Source organism: Ceratotherium simum, chromosome 6, assembly GCF_057802395.1.
Source record: "Ceratotherium simum simum isolate JZ-2026a chromosome 6, ASM5780239v1, whole genome shotgun sequence".
NCBI lineage: Eukaryota > Metazoa > Chordata > Mammalia > Perissodactyla > Rhinocerotidae > Ceratotherium > Ceratotherium simum.
The window spans coordinates 29,415,215-29,436,966 of NC_141905.1; the positions used below are offsets into that span (position 1 = coordinate 29,415,215).

Here is a 21,752-nt window from a genome sequence, read left to right on the forward strand (position 1 = left end):
ATTGGCAGTTTTCCAAATAAGCTCTGGTCGTGCATGCCTCGGCATCTTTGCACATGCTATTTCTTCTGCTTGAAGTGTCTTTCCCTGGTTTTATCTACGAATCTTTAATGATCTTTCAAGACCATGTCGGTTTTTTACATTCAATTCTCACTTTTTAATCAGTCGAGTCCATCAGTTAACCAGTCACAGCCAATAGTTACTGAAAGTCAAGTATAAGGGTGCTCTGGCGGATATAAGACAAATATAACATGCTTTTAAGGAGCATACAATCTTGTCAGGGAAGGGTACAGACAGACTTGAAACATTAAGGGACCATCCCTGAGAATGCTAAGGAGTGCACGCATTATAAGAGGGGGCAGCATCTCAGAGAAGGGCAAAATCACTGCTCACGGATATGGGGGAGTGGGGGTTTTAGGGTCGTTAGAAAGATTTCATGGAAGAGTGGGATTTGAGTTGGGCCTGGAAGGATGGTACGATTTGCATAGGTAGAGGGAGGGAGTGGATACTGTGGCCCAGGGAACAGAAAGCGCAGAGCTGAGGCAGTTGGCAGGTTGCTAAGTAGAGGAAGCCTGATAAGAAAATGTGTGTGTTAAAGAGTGCTGAGGTCATGAGGCTGCCCCAACACATGCTGTGGCAGGGAGCATGGAGTCACTGGTGTCACCGGAGCAGGGAGCATCCTGAGGAATTGTATGTTGTAATGTTCTATCCCACGCCAAGCCGCATTGGAGCCTGAGGCAAAATGAGAACTCGGTAATACTAATCCCGTCTTCATTCAAAATTTTGGTGTTCTGTTCATCAGAATATGATTTCTTTTTGTGTTAATTTTGATTCTTAAAAATATTGCTTTAAAACATGATTTATCTTGATTACTGCGATTTTGGCATCCCCTTAAATTTTGTGCCCAAGGCAAGTGCCTCACTTGTCCCAGTCCTTTATTTCTGAAGTTTGATGGGGGGGGACATGGGTATTTATTTTCTTATTATTAATTATGGCTTACTCATGTTATAAATATTCTTTGGTTAGTAGACAGTATTTTATAAAAAACAAGATAAAGAAATTAGAATTTTAAGAAGATTAATTTGGAACTTTGGAACCTGAAAACCATGAAGGGGAAAAGAATCGTTGGGCTCCTGAGTTAATCTCTAGGGGAGAATAACTCCCTCTTGCTGCCATGTATGCAGTGGGAGCAGAAGAAGGTTGTTTTGCCCACGTTTAAGTGGATGAAAGATAACTGGGGGAGTAGGGATACCAGAGGCTGCTGTCCTCTTGGAGATAGGCTTCCAGCAACTCAGCTGCTGCAGCCACAGCAACTCTGCCTGAGGCAAGCTCCCACAAATGGGCCACACAAGATGGGCTTGGCCCACATCTCAGTAAAACAAGTCCCTCCAGCCCTGCTCCAGGGGAAGCTGCTGGCTGCTGGCCACAGTGCTTATCACAGGGCCATGGCCCAAGAAGCAATGGAAGATTCATGAAGTCTGTAAATGTCTCAGGGCTACTTTCATCCAGGAGAAGAGGTAGTGTGTGACACAAAGAGTATTACTAGTACATCTAAAAAAGTGAAATCTAAAAACTGAAATCTATTGCTGATTAGTACACAAGTGAATAATGAAAGATTCTTTTGAGCCAGGGAAGCCAATTAGCATGCAGCACAGATCTCAAAAAAGGCCAAGGGAAAAGTTGACAGGTGCAGGCTTCTCCCTGTACTCGTCACCAGGTGCACTGCTCTGTCATTTGATGCGGACCTCCCTGTCAGCGCAAGCGTTTAGTAAGAGCTTCTCCAAGCTCAGGGTGGACGTTTTGACACAATATGTGAAAGCCACAGGCTGAATTTTACCATCAGATAAGTGAGTGGTCGCAAAAAATGGCTATTTCCTGAGGCCTAGGACCAAAGTCTTCTCCACCACACACTTGCTGGGATAATGATCCCTCTTGTTGGCACAACTGGCAAAGTTGTTCTTCAGAATTGAAGGAGAGAGAAAGAGTTTTCCAGACAAACAAAAACTGAGTTCATCACCACAGACTGGTCTTATGAGAAATATTAAAGGGAGTTCTTGAAGCTGTTGAGCCAAACACCTGAACAGAATGAAAACTTCCTGTTCAATAATAGCTTCTGGTGGAGGTAGGAGAATGAATAGCCATCATTGAGTTAGAACTCAGCCACTGCAAAACTCTTAGTGCTTGGAGCTACCCGGAGTCCATATGAGGAATCAGTCAAGCAGCCTTTTCCTATAGTGGATTTTCCTATAGTTGTCTTTCTTGGTACTATACTTCCACCTCACTGAAACACTGGTGTAGGGTCCAGGGCTATTGGGATCTTCACAGTGCATGCTCCTTACCAATGAGCAAATGTCTTAGAGTCATACCAGACCCTGTTTGATCCTAGCAGAAACATGTCAGTCACAGTAGCTTTTGGTTCTGTGACCAGATGAACCAATAAAGCACTTCCTTTTAGGCAGCTCTCTGTTGAGCCTGGCTTCTTGAGCCCCATCCTCAAGATGATAAACTTCCGTGTTCCTTCAAGACCATGTTTAATCCTCATGTGAAAACCTGGCCCTCTCCATGGACAGGTGATCACTCCCTTAGCACTGACTATGATGTATTACAGTTATTTGTTCTCTGTCTGTCTACTTCACAAGGCTGTGAGCTTCATGATGGTGGGGACTGCAGCCTTTTATTCTTCCTCTTCTTACACAGGGCCTTGTACAGTGATTGGCTCAGAGCAGATGCTCTGGAAACGTTGTTGAATTAGTAATCAGGGGTTCAGGAGACTACTGAGATTTCTGTACTTCTTTCTTCAATTTCTCCAGGCTGCAGGAATTAGTTGATCGAGTGCTGGAACGTTTTCAGGCATCTGGACTAATAGTGAAAGAGTGGAATAGTGTGAAACTCCATGCTACAGTCATGAATACTCTATTCAGGAAAGACCCCAATGGTAAGTCCTCCATAGAACTGGAGCACAGTTTGTGATCAGCAAGGCCTTATGATATCCCTGGGGTTTGAATAGAATGGGCTATCAAAGAATCTCTGATATATCTTCTTTTTTAGGTCTGTTAGCTTGTTTTGATAAGCACAGTGGAAGTGGGCAGGGACATATCTAGCATGGGAGTGTGACATTCCAAATCTTGTCTTTCTGTCACACAGAGGGATGCCAGATTTAGCAAATAGAAATACAGGATGCCCGGGTAAATTTCAGGTAAACAATGAATAATTATTTTAGTGTAAGTATGTTCAATGCAATACTTGGTGGCTTTTTTTTGAAAAGAAGAAAGGAAGATTAGCTAGTAAAAATAAATGTTAGACCAGTGGTTCTCAACTATGGGCAATTTTGCCCCCCCAGAGGAAATTTGGGATTGTCTGGAAACATTTTTGATTGTCACATTTAGGAGATTGGAGGTGGGCTGCTACTGGCATCGAGTGGGTAGAGGCCAGGGATGCTGCTTAACCCTCTGCAATGCACAGGACAGCCCCTCACAACAAAGAATTATTCAGCCCAAAATGTCAATAGCACCAAAGTTGAGAAATGTTGTGTTAGAGTGATGATTTTTTTGCCCTCATGGAATCGGAGTCTTCATATAAAAATGCCTTGTTTTAACCCTTGATGTGGAATAATAAACTACATTTCAAAAAGGATTCTTCTTTTCTTCCCATTCCCACCACCAAAGTGAAATCTTCTCTAGCACATTCAGCATCTATCTGATCAGGAGCCACAAATTGAAATTATATGCAGCTTCTCCTTCCAAAACCTGTTGTTTAAAATATACCGGCACCAAAATCCCGTATTCAGGTGTTATTTCCTTTGTTAGAACCATGATCTTGGTTTTAGAAAGTCTAGATTGGAAGGGGACTCCATCAGGACTCAAACCCATAAACTATTTGTAGATTTATACTTTAGGACAGTTTGTGTCTCCTTTTTGTCAAAGTACAGCTTTTTATTTCTCTCAGATATATACCAAGGATCCCATCTGGAAGTCATTTAATATTAACCCCACTTGCTTAGAGCCATCGTAGAACGAAGAGAGAGGTAGCTAGGCAATTTTTAGTTCTAGTGTAAATGTTTTGTGCTTCTAGATTGTATTTTATTTAAGACTTTTCTAAATAAACCACTATTTTACCTTTGGGAGCACTGAGATCAAAAACGTTCAAATGACTCAGTCAAAACCTATAGGCTCTTGTTTGGGGAGTTAATAGAATCCAAAACTCTATACGTGTTCTTGTTCTGAGGGAATGCATTTCTTTCATTTGAATAGTAGTATTGCAGAAGAATATTTGGAATTCCAGAAAAAAGAATATTTTCTGGAATATTTAATATATATATTATGATGTAGCTTGTCCAATGGAAACATTTAAAAGAGTTTATAGTATTTATTTTGTTCTGGACAATTTCAATTTTGGAAAACAGAGATCCCCTGAGGTGATGTCCATTTTAATATTATTCATATAGAGACAGAATTTCAGGACTCTAGAGTACACTCTAAATTTATTTGTTCAGAGGATGTATTGTATCCAGTACCATCCAATAGAACTTTCTGGATGATAGAAATATTCTGTGTCTGTGATATCCAGTGTGGTAGCCACTATCCACATTATTGAGCACTTGAAGGTGGCTAGTGAGACTGAGAAAGTGGACTTTTAATTTTTGCTAGTGGCTACTATTTTGTACAGTGCAGGTATAGACAGTATTTTATTAGACATATAATACTATCAACAGTACATTGTGTATCTGTCCTAGTCCTTAAATCTTAGTTCAGAGCTCCTGCATCTATCCATGCCCCATTATTAACTAGCCTCTTGACGTAAAAGAGTTGAATTATGTAGGAATTTGTATCTTTAAATTGTATGGATCCAGATTTATATTCTGTTAGCACTAGAGCTTCATATAAGAAAATGTCCTATGTTCACGGTTTAGCTATCTTTTCCTAGTTACAGATATTTTAAATATAACAGCTTTGAGATGTAATTCACATACTATATAATTTGCCTACTTAAAGTATATAACTCGAGGTACAGACTTCCAGTTATAAAATAAATAAGTTATGGGGAAGTAATGTACGGCATAGGGAATATAGTAAAGAATACTGTAATAACTTTGTATGGTGACAGATGGTGACTAGACTTGCTCTGGTGATCATTTTGTAGTGTATATAAATGTCGAATCACTATGTTGTACACCTGAAACTAAGAAAATAAATTAAAAAATAAAGTATGATTTTTAGTATATTCAGAGTTATGCAACCATTAACACAATCAATTTTAGAACATGTTCATCATCCCCCCAAAAAATCCCATACCCATTGGCAATGACTCCCATTTCCCCCTAACCCTCCAGTCCTAGGCACCGCCAGTCTACTTTCTGTTGTATGAATTTGCCTTTTCTGGATATTACATATAAATAGAATCATGCAGCATGTGATCTTCTGTGACTGGCTTCTTTCACTTAGCATAATGTTTGCAACATTCATCCATGTAACATGTATCATACTTTATTCTTTTTTATTGCCAAATAATATTCTGTTGTATGGATATACCACATTTTATTTATCCATTCATCAATTGATGAAGATTTGTGTCATTTCTACTTTTTGGCTGTTACGAATAATGCTTCTGTGAACATTCATGTACACATTTTTGTGTAGGCATATATTTTCATTTCTCTTGGGTATATACTTAAGAGTGAAATTGCTCTCTATTAAACATATGATAACTCTGTGTTAACTTTTTGAAAAACTGTCAGACTGTTTTCCAAAGTGGCTGCACCATTTTACATTTCTACCAGCAATATACGAGGATTTTAATTTCTTTGCATCTTTACTAACACTTGTGATTATCTGTCTTTTTGATTACTGCCATCCTTGTGGGTATGAAGTGGTATCTCATTGTGGTTTTGATTTGCATTTCCTTAACGGCTAGTGCTACTTATAGATTTTGAACCTATCATTAAACATTTCAGTCTTCAGATATGATTACTGGTTTTTTATTGGTATTTCTTTAGTGTGATTTAGAGTTTCACATCTCCTCTTAACAGGGGACCTATTTTTAAGTTGTGAAATATACTTGGAATTGGGATCTTTGATTAACAGAATAGCTCTCATTAGAGAAATAGTCTCATAGTTACCCATGTGTAATTCCAGTGGACTAGCTAAAATATATTGTGTTCATGGAATTAGCACTCTGGATATATTTTATCAGTTCTGACTTGGTTGTCTCCAAACTTATATACAGTAAAAGAGCATACTCAAAAGTGGAAATACAAATATTTTTGAGAATCTGTCGGTGGGCAGGAAAGGGTTGATATTTCAGAAAATATTCTGAGAGTTAAATAATCTTTGAGGAGACTTTGAATATTCTATACTCTGTGTTGAATTTTTACTTGAAAAGGACATAGAATAAGGTGTTTCACTTTTTCTTTCCTGTTATCCCTTCCCTTTGATATCCTTTTTCTTGCTGTACTTTAAGGACACCTTTTGGGCAAGCTAAATTAACTCAAGGAGTTACAGCACAGCTTTGATAAAGCTAAGGTCATGGATTTGCTGCATTTCTGTGTAGAATGTCTGTAAGGATACCTTTGATTGCAGCTAAAGGGGTCTTTCTCATTTGGGGCGAGTCTTCAAATCAACCCAAAGCATGGTTGCCAGCATTTTTGACTAGTTAATGTGTGAACTTTTGTGTATTTTTACATATTTAAAAATGCATATGGCCTTTACAAAATCTTGGGTTTTTAGACTGCAAGTAACCTTTGGAGATCACCTAGTCTTACCCCCTAACTTTGTAAATGAGGAACTGAGGTCCATAGAGCAGACATAATTTGCCTAAGAATATAGCTAGTTACATAGTTAATTTACAGTGAGTACAGTCATGTGCTGCATAATGACGTTTCAGTCAACAACAGACCGTATATATAACAGTGGTCCCATAAGATTAGTACCATGTAGCCTAGGTATGTAATAGGCTGCACCATCTAGGTTTGTGTAAGTACACTCTATGATGTTCACACAATGACGAAGAAGTCATCTAATGACACATTTCTCAGAACGTAACCCCCTTGTTAAGCAACATGTAACTATACTCAGACAGTACTGAATGAATAAGTGTATACTGAATGAATCCATGACAGAACTGAGACTAGACACTGGCTCTCTTGACTTATAGCCTGATGTTTTTCCCTCCATATTATGCCACTTTCCAGGTAGTACATGAAGATTTTGTTAGTTGTACCTATAGAAATCCAAGAGAAAATGACAGATAAATAATCCAAGCGTCTCTTCTAACATTATCTTTGGAATGTTTACAGCTGAAGGCAGGTACAATCTCTACACAGCGGATGGCAAATATATCTTCAAGGAAAGAGAATCATTTGATGGCCGAAACATTTTAAAGGTCAGTATGAAGTAGAGTGAATTGGAAATCCTTTGGCGTGTGTCCTAAATAAGCAAGGAAAACAAGTCATTTTTTTTTTTTTTTTTGTGAGGAAGGTCAGCCCTGAGCTAACATCCATGCTAATCCTCCTCTTTTTCCTGAGGAAGACGGGCTCTGAGCTAACATCTATTGCCAATCCTCCTCCTTTTTTTTCCCCAAAGCCCCAGTAGATAGTTGTATGTCATAGTTGCACATCCTTCTAGTTGCTGTATGTGGGACGCGGCCTCAGCATGGCCAGAGAAGCGGTGGGTCCATGCACGCCCAGGATCCGAACCCGGGCCGCCAGTAGCGGAGCGCGTGCACTTAACCGCTAAGCCACTGGGCCAACAAGTCATTTTTTTAACAATAAACTATATTTTTCTCAGGCTTCTCATAAGGCTCATTGATTGAAAGTGTTGTTTAAAAAATTTTTTTCTTAATGTCCTAGAAGAAAAGAGAAATCTTTTTGACTCTGTTAAGGCTGTGGTATATCTAGAGTACTTGAAATTGACTTAAGAAACAAGTATCCCAACTACTTGGATCCATAGGAATAAGTTGATTTTAACCTGTTGAGTTTTACTCTGTATTTTACGTCTGGAGGTCTGAGTTTGCATTTTTTTAAGTGAAAAAATAGTTGTCTTGTTCTAGTAGATTTTTCTCTTCAGTCACAAAGTCACTTTTCAAAGTTGTTTTATAATCTGTTTTTACTCAGAACTGCCCTTGTCCTAAAAAGTAGGTGGTCCAGTTCTGACTGTTGAGGCTTTGCTTTCTGAGTGTTAAATTAATCTATGAAATTTAAATGAGAGGTTCTTCAGGATTGCATTTATCGTTCTCCCACAGACCACATTATGTAATGTCCATGATTTATGCTCTCTCTTTTAGGTTAACATGCCTTTGTGTTTCTGGGCAAAGAGAAACATGACTTGATACCAATGGAGCGCTTCTTCATTCTTCATTTCACTTGTTCTGTTATGGTGTAGGTCGTACGTTTTCCAGGCCATGGGTGTTTTTGGAGCTGGGAGAGAGAGTATGTATATAATAACTTCAGAATAAGCTTTAGCTTTGGAAATGCTTTTTCTTTTTCCTTCGCTACCTCATCCTCCATTCCGTTATCTTGTCACTTGACAGTTTTCTTGCCAAATGCCTAATGTGACCCCGTTGCTACAATAATGACATCACTCTTCAGCAGCTGCAAGCTTCCTACTGCAGAGCCCAGCAGGGCAATGACAGCCTTCACCTAGGCAGGCATTCCAGCTCCCACACTGCAGAGCTGTGTTGATTCTTTCTTTTCCTTTATAGCTTTCCTCTTTTCGAGATGTTTTCTTGTTTTCAAAGTAGCTCTGGTAGCTTTGGGTTTGAGTGGCAGGTTAGTAATGAATTCAGTTGCATTTAACTTGACTGATTGTCCCAGGCCACAGCTTCAATGTGACATGAATCTTTCTCCTCCTCTATCTCATTTCCTTGGGGCTTTTCCGATAATAGCATTAATTACTTTGCTTTTTTGTTGTAGTTAATTTGATTAAGAAGGAAAATAGACTGAACGGGGAAAGAAATCTGTAGGAATGACTCAAGCCAAGTTGATTCTTTTGGAATTAGAATTAAAGCCCAAAAGATGTGTTGAAGCAAGTCAAGTGTGAAGTGCGTTGACATCTCTAAGAGGGAGGTGATGGCAGAGCGCCTGTGAGGTGGTTTTACAAACAATATGGATCTCTTACTTGATATTTAAAGTCAGTTTTCCATTTAAAGATGTTTTGCCTTGAAATCTTCCTAACCGCCCCAGTGATGACATGAATGTAGCTCCCTCTAGTGTTGACAAGGGCTTGCTATATCAGTACTACCCTTACTGGTTCATGCCTAATGAGAGTTTTAGAGCTGGGCCCAGCTATGATACTTGGAGACCATTTATTTAATCCAGTTTTCCGCTTTAATCTCTAAGGACACAAGATCCGATGTGGTTAAAGTGACTTGCCAAGGGTTACCGCTAGTTAATAGCTGAGTCTGAATCAGAACAAAAAGTTTCAAAACTCACATATTAGCATTGTTTCTGCTGCCTCTCATAAAGATGCTCATTGTTTAGGTAGAGATCGTTGATATTTGAAATTGGGCATATCAATTTGAACAGATTAAACAAAGTTAATCTGTTTTTCAAACCTAGTTAAACCTGATTAAAACTCTCTTCATTAATGTTGGGGTGTCAGTTATGTCTGTGTGTGTCAGTCTAAAACTGTGGCTAATTAAGAATTAGACTTTCGTGCTGAATATCCTACTAACACCAAGAGAAATATTTATTGACTCTATACCATCTGCCAGGCCATGTGCCCTGCAGATAAGACAGTCATTATGATACAATCCCTACCTTCCAGGAGCTTCCTGTCTTTGAGGGCTACGGACAGTTAATAGGCAATTACAATACACAGTGATGGGGGCGAGTTATGAGTATGGAGGAGAAGTGCCTTTCAGCACAGATAGCTATAACAAAGTGTCCTTTGGTATAGCTTCCAATATTTTACTTTTTAATCATTAGTTCCAGAAAATATAATCTTTCACCTATGTTCAATCAAAGAAGTTAACTTTTATTTGAGAATAAAGGTAAAATATGGCCTCAGCGATTACCCCCTAAACACACAAGAGGTAATAATTGTATTTGCGAAGTAGCTGTAGCAGCCCACCTGTTAGAATCACCACGAATGGACATGTCTTTCTCGATTAGAACACGAGAACTTATGGCCCTGCCAAAAAAAAGATTCAGAAAACCAATGAGTTATATATATAGTTTTTGTACCAGATAATGTTATTCTGTTTAGAATGAAAAAAAATCAGTTTCACTAACAAGATAGGAAATGACTTGGAGTAAACAGACAGGTTAACTGCATTGGTTGTTAAGGAGCCCAAGCGTATGTGTGCTGCATATTAACAGCTATGTAGGTCCAGGATCAGGAATACTGGTGATGGGAAGCAGCCTTGGAAAAAAATCAACTTCATCTACTATTCAAAGAGAAACAAAACGAGAAGGCAAGTCATTGCTCATTGCTATAAGAATGTAATGAGTAATAGCCAATTGCTGTTCTCTTCCATGAAGAGAATTGCTCCTTGTGGCTTGGTGTAATATTATGTGTTCTGGGTGCCTTAATAAGAAAAAAAATCTCTAATGACTTTTGGAGGTGGAAGCCACATTTTTCTTTTGTACAGCTCTTTTGAGAGTGCTTGCAGCTGTAATAGACTAGTATTTGGTTATTCCTAGTTAAAATAAGAATTTTCTTACCCTAAGAGGGACTTTGAAAGAACAGACAACAAAAGAATCATTCTCCTGTGTTTTTCAAACCAGAAAAGGAACAAACATATTTAGGTATGGTGGTTTTGTGTAGAAGGCTGACAGATAGTTCTGAAAAGAGGATAGATGAGTGAAGAAGACCTAGGCCAAATTAATAGGATAGTGTCCCCTCAGAGAGTTTCCATTTCTGGTCTAAGAGGTAGGGACAAAGATGCGGGTTTTTTTCCATAAGGCAGTGGTAAACTTAAATTGGAGAAATCATGCTGACCTAAAGCCAAACTGCCAGGAAATAACTGCTCCCTCACTAGCTAGAAGTAGAACGGTCATTAACTGCCAACTTCTGTAGAGAGAAGTTGTCTTAATGGCAGTCTGTTTGGGGGACTTATGTAATGGCCTTAAGTAGTTTTCCAAGAGTTTGCTCTCAGCATACTGAATAGGGGTACAATATTAACAGTTCGAAAGCAGAGCTTCTAACTCCAGAGTGAAGAGGAAGCACTGGAGCCCTAGGTTGGACTCACCAGAGGTGATTTGGTACAAATAAAGGCACAGTGATGTATTTGGGAAGGAATAGAAAGTACTGTTGGTCCAAAATCAAAGGACACTATGAAATTACCATTTCTCTAGACACTTGAAAGTCCTGGAAAATATAACCCAAGTAAAAAGGAGATACATTTGTGCCTTTTCCATTCTCTATATAAGAATCTTTAAATTTAGAGAAAGAGGGAATTTGCAGTATTAAACTAACTATATAGTTTTTAATACTTTACTTGAAAATATGTTTTAAATCTGTCTAGCCATATTGAGACTTTTATTGAAAGATGTAAACGAGAGTAGCTCAAGTATTTGATTCATTTTTCCTCTGCCCGTTAGTCTTTAAAAGGACAGTTAGAATGAATAAATTTAAATGAGATCTTTATTTAGTTTGCACTGCTTAGAGAAGTTTCTATAAAGGAAGCTGTTTAAAAATACATGCTATTTATTCTTTTTTGGTGAAACATATATATAGAAAAGTGTATAAAACATATATGTACTGTTTAACAAATAATCATAAAGTGAACAATGTAAGCGCTACCAAGGTAGCCAGCTCTTTAGTCTATTTGTCCTAAGGTAATGAAGGCACAATTAAATTCTTAAACATTCTCAGCAAAGAGGCTTGTTTTGTATGATTACTTTGTTTCGAAGTATTAGAAGAGTATCGAAAGATGAATTCATTTTTTTTTTCCTAGGGAAGAGAGGTGAGATTGAGAACTGTGTAGCAATTTTTTTTAAAAAGATACTAATAACTACAAAGAAAGACTAGCATTTGGAAAGTATATTATTTCTAAGGAAGAAAACATTATGTTTTTTATTATCCAGTTCAATATTCAGTCGTATTATATACTGTTCTTGAAAATTACCTCTTAGCACACGGCTCTTCTTTAGATTTTTTTTTTTCCCCCAAAACTCAGCTTTTTCAGAAAGTCTTTCCTGAGAGTCTATCACCAAATGTTCCATTGCACTATTATATCAGGATAAATAATAGCAAATTGAATGTAGAACAACGTTACTATCTCTCATTAAGACCACAACTATGCTGTCATTTTTACTCTCTGATATTTCTGTGACTTGAAATTTTAATCTTATTTAAGTAAAATCACTAAGCAAATGTCACTTCCTCTCTAAGCTATTTATGCTTATAAATAGCTTATACACTGTTGACACTTATGAAATTCAGTTCACTTGGACATACTGATATTTTGTAATAGCTCTTATCCATAGCATTGAAAGCAATCACATCATTCTTGACAATCATGTGAAGTAGGTCACTTGTTAGAGGAGCAACATACAACTTTCTGAAGAATTTCACTTGGAAAATAAAAATGAGATGTGAAAAATTAGAGAATAAGAGAGTCTATGGAAATTACATATATACACACACATACATATATTTGATTAAGGATTGGAAGATAAAGTCAAGGAAATCTCTGGCAAAGGTGAAGAGAGAAAATATGAGAGAAAAATATGACAAAGATCCTCAGGCAATGCGGAAATTAACTATTAGAGTTCTAAAAGGAGAAAATAGACCGTGAGATCTTGAACTTGGATGAAGGAGGCTGTGGACTGGTAATGCTCCCAGAGACTTGGCAGTAGCAAAGAAAATCCTCTGTGGAAGAAGGTTTCATCACTCTCTGTCTAAAATATTCCTCAAAGGAACTTTTCCCCCCAAAATGGCCAGTACACAGTCAAAGATAAGTAGGCATGTGAGGAAACCACTCCCCATAAGCAAACAGACATCCAAAACTCATAAAGCCATGAGATACAGAGTTATCAGACTTAGGCTAAAAACAACTATGCTTATTATATTCAAATAAATAAAAGCCAAGCTTAAAATTTTTATTGGGTGATTGGGAACTATTACAGAAGAAAAATGATGTAGCAGCTTTGAAAAAGAAGCAGATAGAAATGCTCAAACTGGGCCGGCCCCGTGGCTTAGTGGTTAAGTGCGTGCGCTCCGCTGCTGGCGGCCCGGGTTCGGATCCCGGGCGTGCACCGATGCACCGCTTGTCCAGCCATGCTGAGGCCGCGTCCCACATACAGCAACTAGAAGGATGTGCAGCTGTGACATACAGCTATCTGCTGGGGCTTTGGGGGAAAAAAAAATAAATAAAATTATAAAAAAAAAAAAAAAGAAATGCTCAAACTGTACAATGCAATAACTGAAATTAAGACTTAATTTCAATAGTGCAATAACTGAAATAACTCAGTGGATGGGTTTAGCAGAAAATTAGACATAGTTGAAAAGAGAAATAGTGAACTGGAAGTTAGGTCAGAAGAAATTATCCAAAATGTTGCATGGACAGAGGAAAAGGTAAAAATTACAGATGAGAGAATGAGAGACATATTAGGATGGAGTGAGAAGATCTAACATACATTTAATTGAAGTCCCAGAAGGAGAGAGAGAGAGAATGGGGCATAGCTGATGAAAGACATCAATCTACAGATTAAAGAAGCCAAATGAATTCCAAACAAGAGTTCTGTTAATTGAGATTATGTTGTGCTTTTCTTTCCTACAACTTACGACTGAATCATGGATGCCATTAACTAAACTACTTGGGCACCAACAGTTTTTAAACTGAATGGCCTTAGTTTGTTGGCAATATCCACATTACAAAGAACAAAAAACAGGAAATTCAGCTAAAGAATGCTTTTCTTAAAACAGGTTGTAAAAAAAAGAAGAACAAAAGATGTCCAGGAATCCTTTTTATTATTTCCGTAACTTTTCTGTGAGTCTGAAACTGTGTCAAAATAAAAAATTTTTAAAAGAACAAAAGACAGACAGACATGCATGGAGGAGGGGAATAGGACACTAACCATTTGTTGTATGTGTGTGTGTGTTTTTTTAATAACCACCTTCCAGAAAAATTTGTTGAAGTCTTAGCTGTTTTGTTCCGTTGTTTAGGATAGATGCAGCTTTTATTAATTGCAGATCTTATCACAAAAATTGGGCCATTTGATTTCAAAGAGTATAAGAATTTAATATAACGAACAACTTTCTGATTAGAATATTTCATATTAGAGAAAGCTGCTAAGAAGGTAGCTGCATCTTTCATTTGAATGTTTTTTGTTTTATTTTGTTTAAGAAATGAGAGTCCATTTCTCTGTAAAGCCTTTCCCCCTACCATCATCCATTTCAAACTAGTCCCTATTTAATTCCCTGAAACCTATCTCGCACCTAAATTGCTGTTCTAAAACAGCACTGTAAAAAGTCACTGGTAGCTCCTGTTTGTTCAGTGCCTTGACCTACTTTTACTTTTTCCCAGTAACCACCTTGGGAGTACTAAGCCCTTTTCTCCTTCAAATCTTCTCTTCTCTTGGCTTCAGTGGCAATTGGCTCTCCTGGTTTTTTCCTGCCTCTGGATCTACCTTTTTTTTTTTTTTTTTTTTTTTAATTTACTGCCTTATATGGCTATTCTTTAAGGTTTTGTCCTTATCTCTCTGTTTTTGATTTACTGCAATTTTCTTTTTCTTTTACTTTGAACTCATTTTTCAAAGTCCAGTACAGATATTACCTCCTCAATGGTAAAGCCATCCCAATTGATGACGCTCTTCCACCTCTCAGCTCTTCCTCCTCTCCTTACTTTGATTGTGCAGAGACCTGTTACAGCCCCACAGTGCTTGGCAATGTGTCTTGCACCTACAAGCACTCAGGAAACTTTTCTGGGTTGACTGAATAAAATAGTTTTCCATTTTGGAAGAGGAGAAGAAAAAGATTTTCTGTTTGCCAAAGGGGATATTTTTTGCCCCACCCTTGAGATTGTAAACTCTTAGAGCAGGGGCTGGCAAACTACAGTCTAAGGGCCAAATATGACCTGCCACCTGTTTTTGTGTATGGCTCTCAAACTATGAATGGTTTTTATATTTTTTAATGGTTGAAAAAAATGAAAAGAAGAATCATGTTTCATGGCATGTGAAAATAATATGAAATTCAGATGTCAGGGTCCATAAGTAAAATTTTATTGGAACAGCCATCTTCATTTGTTTATGCACTGACTGCTTTTGCGCTACGGTGCCAGAGTTGAGTAGCTGTGATGGAGACTGTATGGCCACCTGGCCCTTTATGGAAAAAGTTTTACTGAATCCTCTCTTAAAGGTTAGAGTTTGGTTTGATTTTCTTTTATTTCACCCAACACAACTTCCTGCTTTATGATTAGATATGATGCTCATATTTAATAGACCCTCCAGATATACTAATTATGTCCTAAATATTTAGTTAACAACAGTCAGTTCTGTTGGATTTCTGTTTACTTGAATCTTTTCTTTTCTAGCATATGTTTATTTCTTCTTTAAAATAAGTTTACTAAATTCAAGAAAAAGAGAACCCCAGATTAAATATACCTATGGCTCATACTCACAATCCTTCATTAATAAGTGAAATTCATTTTTCAATTAAATTTGATTGCAGCTTTATTACTCCACATAGCAAGATTCAGCTGATATGGATAATAATGAGCTTGAATTTACATTTAACTTCCTTTTATTTCAAAATACATCCAATACTAATTTTGTGTTTCCCGGTGGTATGCACTAATTAACTTGAAACATGAACAATGATTTCTTTTGCAGTTTCATTTATGCCTTATTACAGAATGTATTAATAAAAATTATTGAATGAATAATAAAGAACACTGAACTTGTAAGTAAATTGTGCTAATTTTATAATTAGCATGCATATCAGAAAAGAGTGGAATTTAGGAAGGAAACTGTGACAAGATATCTTGCCGATATATGGCTGCTGTTACTTTGTTAGGGATAAAATATGGCTCCACCTCCCTTCTTGATGATTAAAAAACAAAACTCATGAAAATGGAAAATTGCAGGAAACTATTAGGGGTTGTCCATATTTTGCTAGTGATAGAAGCAACATACTCTATGTTAAAAGATCTGAAAGCCTTCTGGCAGGTGATTGGGCAGCTTTTTAGAGCATCAGATATATAAGGAAAAGTACAGTTCGAAATGCTGCAGTTTGGTTTTGTACGTTCCTATTTTAGGCTATTGGGTTGGGGTGGGGGATGAGGGGAAGATTCAAATCCAGGCAATATTTCGCCAAAACTCTTCCTCTGAGTTTGTTTTATGTGTAACTTTGCCTGGAAAGTGAAGTCTTAAAACACAAATGAGGGCAACCAAAGATGCCTGTCAGTGAAGGTGAAACCATCGTTAAAATAAAACTGGAAAACGAGCAACTGGCTGATTTTTGACAGAGCTAGCATTCGTTCTAGAAGGATGCACCTTCTCTGGTCTGTTGCTGTCTGTTCATATGCAATGTTTTTTCTCCCTTCACTCTCTTTTGAATTTATGTTCATTGGTTATTCATCTTTGTAGTGGTGTTGGAACACTTCCATGAATTGTCTTGGCTCAGGCAGGGAATGATGGATTTGGAAGGGTCTGACCTACACAATGACAAGAAATAGGCTATGGTTTGGCAAAGACAATGAGAATGAGAGTACAGAAAAATTAAGAGACTTTTCTTAAAATCATTTCTGGTTCTTAATCAGGATGAAAAATAAATATTTTATTGAATACCTACTAAATATAAAGCACTAAGATGCTTGGTGTATTTGGAAGAGGGAGAATAAATAGTTGTCTTTGGTCCCTCTGATCCCGTTCCTAAGAACTCTGTGAACAGAGTGCCTGTTTTTATTGTGGGAAATAATAATCTCTTTTATATATTCATTTCTAGGGCATCCAGTCATATCATTTTGGGTGTAGTTCACAAATGAAGTGAGTTGGGTTATGGTTCACTTTGGGTCCATTGTGTTTTTTTTTTAATTGTGATAACATATACATAACATAAGGTTTCTCTCTTTTTTTTTTTTTTCTGGTGAGGAAGATCAGCCCTGAGCTAACATCCAATGCCAATCCTCCTCTTTTTTGCTGAGGAAGATCGGCCCTGGGCTAACATCTGTGCCCATCTTCTTCTACTTTATATGGGACGCCACCACAGCATGGCTTGGTAAGCGGTGCATCAGCACACACCCGGGATCTGAACCTGAAACCCCCAGGCTGCCAAAGCGTAGCGCGTGCACTTAACCGCTGCGCCATCGGGCCAGCCCCCATAAGGTTTCTCATTTTAACCATTTTTAAATATACAATTCGTTTGCATTAAGTACATTCACGTTGTTGTGCGACCATCACCACTAGCCATCTCTAGAACTTTTTCATTGTTCCAAATTGAACTTGTGTCTGTTAAACAATAACTCCTCATTCTCCCCTCCCCTCAGCCCCTGGCAACCGCCATTCTACTTACTGTCTCTATAAATTTGACTACTCTTGGGACCTCATATAAATGGAGTCATACAATATTGGTCCTTTTGTTTCTGGCTTATTTCAATTACATAATGTTTCCAAGGTTCATTCGTGTTGTAGCGTGTATCAGGATTTCATTCCTTTTTAGGGCTGAATGATATTCCTTTGTATGTATATACTCCATTGTGTGTTTTTAGCTACAGTGTAAACAAACTAGTAGCAGAATATAAATCTGTACCCGGAGACGGGACAGGGCACTGTCTTCTTTGAAGCAGCTTATTATTTAGAGACCAGACCAAATGAAACCATGTTAGTTTGAGTTGCTTGGTATCAACAGTGTTATTCCAAATGTTAGAGGACATTGGTGGAAGGAGATAGAAGAAACCAGAGTGAAGTCCACTCTGCCACAAACCTGTGATAACTTCTTAAGAAATGATGTCCTCTTTCCCGGATCCCAATGATGAAACAATTTCAGAATAAATGCTCAAATGTGAACAATATTATTGCAAATTAAAAGTGAAAAAACAGGATATAAGTCAACCAGAACTATAGTTCAAAGTTTACTCTCTCAGTTGTGGGTTAAAACATTGATACCATTTTCTTAAATTGTAAAGGTCTTGCAACTCCTGAGATGTGTGTGGGGATAGCACTCTCCCTCTTCCTAGGCCTTTTGCTTATTTGCCATTTAGCCCACACCTTTGCAGAGGGGAAGGAGGCCATCTGAACTGGGTTATAGGCAAGTAAGTTTGTGTGATAATATATAATGCTTTGGTGGTACTACGGAAGGCAGGTTTCCTGTGGTCATGACAGAGGACAAAGTCTTTCATGTCTAGTCGTCTAATAAGATGACTTAGTTGACAATCCAAGATACCATGTGGCAACTCCTCTCCCGTCTTCCAAGGAACCATTACAAACTCAGCTGTTATTTATATTTGTATATACTCTTTCTGTTGCCTGATGTTGCCGTGGGGCATCTGATAAGCTCTTCAACTTCTGGATGCTGTTCTCCTCTTGGAAAAGTGGGAGTGGAGGTGGCTGGCCTGGTGACTTTGTTTTCTCCTCTCTCACTTTGCTCTTTTTCTGAATTTGTTGCTTGGCACAGTAGTCAGCCCCTTTATGCCCAGCCTCCCAAAAGCTACTTGCCGAGAGACCCCTGGGCCAAGAAGAAATCATCTCTGCCACTGTCCCCTGTCCTCCCTTTCAGAGATTCTTTTCTGGTGACTTGCACTTCCTTTCTAATATGTGTAATACAAAGATCAAACACTTATCTTCTGTTGCATGTGTTTGTGGGACCATTATGAATAATACCTGAGGGAAGATGACCAAACCAAAAATAAAGAGTGTTAACATATTTGAATGAGCAGTAAGAGGCATTCTTCTGAGGGAAGGAATTTATATGCAGAAACATTACCTAGATTAGTTCCGAAAGGGCACCTGCCTTTAGGGTTGGTGATCACAGGCTTGGGGCATTGAAGAGTCTCTGCCAGCCAGTAGCCACCAGGCAGTTTTGTGCTGATAAAGCAGTAATATCCATGCCCTGAGGCATGGCTTTGTCTGGAAGAAACTTTACAGCCCACTGATCTCCTGGTGGCCTATCTCTGATACTAATTCTGCGTGCTGCAGTAGACCCGGCAGCGTGTGTGCTGCTGTGTGCCAAGATTAGATCTAGTTCCTCAGCCGTGTCAGCACAGCCTCTTCTCTCCTTCCTCCTAGCTCTACCCCACATTTTTTCTTGCTACTCTTTAAAATTGAAAGTCTCTGCGGGGGCAGGGGGAAAGTCCCGTGGCATTCTGAGTATTGAGGTGCTCAGCAGAACTGCCTGGCGTCCTGTTTGTATATAGCGGTTTTAATTCACTCTAATAGGTCATTTGGCCTTACCAACAGAGTCTTAAGCATAATAATCCTTACGTCAGCAGTGAGGCTCAGGCCAAACATCCAGAAGTGCAACCCTGAGTGATTATTTGAAGGAAGTTTTAAAGCCTTCATTCCCTGGCTCTGTTGTCTGGCTTCTGCCTGGCGCCTCCTTAGGTCAGGCTCTGATATTCCTCATGCTCACTGCAGCCAAGATAGGCAGGTGGTTTGGGAGAACAGAATGAATGAGGGAAGTTCACGTTCCTATTCCGTGCAAGGAATCTGATAATGTTCATGTGCCATTTCAGTCCATTGAGATGGGACTTGCGTTCTGGTGACATGCAAGCTTTTTGGTCCTCTTTTAATGGAGAAGGGCAAAGCAGGAGTGACATGCTGATGGGTTGAAAAATTGCAGCTGTTCCACTGATTTACAGCCTTCTTGCTGCTTTCCTTATGGAGGCAACTGATGCTGTTAAGAACCACTCCTCCCACAGACTGGCCTTGACCTTGCTCCTTGGATCTGAGGTGCCCCAGGCCTTCAGGAAGTATATTATGTCCTCTTTTTATTGCCTGTTATTATTGGCTCTCTTACCACTGATCACTGCAGTTTGAGGTTTTAAATTAAAGTGGCATCTTGGGCAGAGTTAGGGTTGTATTTGGAGCTGACTCTAGGGTAGTAACTACCTGCCAACCACATTGTCTTTTATTCTGAAGTAGATGTTCCTATTCCAGTCTTTAAAAATATTACGGCTCTGTGAGACCACATAATGATTGCAGAGGCTGTAAGCTGTCAGGATTCCTACTAAACCTTTTCCTTTTTTCTTGTAAGGAAACTCTGCTTTTTGGTTCCTGTAGTGATACATTGGTGGTTATAGTCAGTGAGTGACAATAATAATCAGAGCTCAAAATCCATCTTATAATTTATCTCACTGGAACTGCAGGACATCCTTGTGAAGTATTGTCCCTTTTAAAGATGGAGAAATTGGGGGAGAGAGTGGCTGTGTGGTCATTGATAGGAAAGCAGTTAAAGTCTAGTTTGCCCTTAGAACGGTTTTGACCTCTCTCTTCGGTAGAAAAGATGTTTCTATTTTTGGTTTCCAGGTGAAGTTGGGTGTGTTTGTGTGTGTGTAGAGGAACATGGCTTACCTTAGTGTGAATAGGCTCATCGTGTTCTTTTGTGATGATATTTAGAAAGAATCCATATGATTGCAGCTTATGTGAATATGTTTAAAGTAGATGGAAGGTTTTTTTGACCACTGGATGCGTTGAATTTCCATTTTCCTTCTTGTCTCTTTCTACCTCCCACATTTGCTCTCTTCACAAGTAATGTCACATGTAGCCAGAAGAAAAATGCAAGGTACAGGAAGGCTTGCAAATCTGAATTGCATGGTACCTTGACAGAAACTCAGAATCATTTTTTTAGGTTTGGGGAATTTTAACAAACACAACTTTGAAACAAAACTTATTTGTGAAAAAAAAACTTATTTGTGATCCAAATTCTAAGTGAGATTAGCAATATGACATATGAAGAGCTGTGATGTTTTTCGTATCTATTATATTTTTAGTCCTGTGTCCATATCTTTCTGTTTCCTATCTAAAATCTTATTAATTCTGTACCTAGAGGCCAATTTCGTGAAGAATGCTTCTGAAATATACCATTATTAGTTTTGTTGTTTTTCAATCAGGATCGTCCAAGGGCTGTGATTATAGTTTTTCACATCATTTGCTTCTCATTCGTGGCCACAAAACCAAGTGAACACTCGCTTTGCTGTCTGATTGCATACGCATAGCCTAAGGATGGAACTTCTTCCCTACTTGGAATTCTCTGGTACACATTTGTTATTTGAATTGAGAGGCACGTATACACTGCTTTGTGGACATGGCCTTCTGCTGGCCTGTGTTCTGGGCTTGGTCCCAGGAACTCTTAAGTTTATATCACAGTGTTAGTGGTCCTACCGTGTTTCTGTTTCTTATCTTTTAAATGGGGATAATAATACTCAGTTCTGGTTTATATCATGGCAATTTTTTGAAGGGTTAATGAGCTGGACTTTGTAAGATACTTTTAGATCCCTAGGTGAAAGGTGTTATTTAACCACAGCAAGACTTGTGCCTTCCCAAAGAGCTCAAAGTGCTTGTCAGACTGTCTTCTATTCATCCTCATACATTCCTGGTAGGGAGGTAGGTGACTAAGCATTATTATTAAATATAGAATAGTGTTATTACTGTTACAATTATGAAGGCCCTGTTTACAGATAAAAGTGAGAAACAGAAGTTGGTAAAACAGATTATGGAAGAATAACACTGGGAAAACTTGAAAGTAACATGCATTTGCTATTCCTGTTTACTTTGGGTTTCAAAAGTCTAATTGCCATACATGAAAACAATAGAAAGCATCCTTTCTTGGGGATGAAATAGGACCCAGTACATCTTCTAAATACTTAATTGAACACCAGTA

The 21,752-nt window shown here is 38.4% G+C and overlaps 1 protein-coding gene across 6 annotated transcripts in view; it reads left to right on the top strand.

Annotated features, from left to right (window-relative positions):
• ASCC1 (activating signal cointegrator 1 complex subunit 1) overlaps window positions 1-21,752 on the top strand; it is a 101,491-nt gene that overhangs the window by 73,618 nt on the left and 6,121 nt on the right. For 4 of the 6 annotated variants that reach the window (XM_014784885.2, XM_087432050.1, XM_087432049.1 and 1 more), the window contains exons 8-9: window positions 2,808-2,932; window positions 7,289-7,374. The exons of 1 other annotated variant lie outside the window; for it this stretch is intronic. In XM_014784885.2, coding sequence (XP_014640371.1) covers window positions 2,808-2,932; window positions 7,289-7,374 — 211 coding nt within the window. Of the gene's footprint in view, window positions 1-2,807; window positions 2,933-7,288; window positions 7,375-8,274; window positions 8,420-21,752 lie in introns of all 6 variants that reach the window. One more of the 6 variants, XR_015552459.1, reaches the window with a different exon arrangement.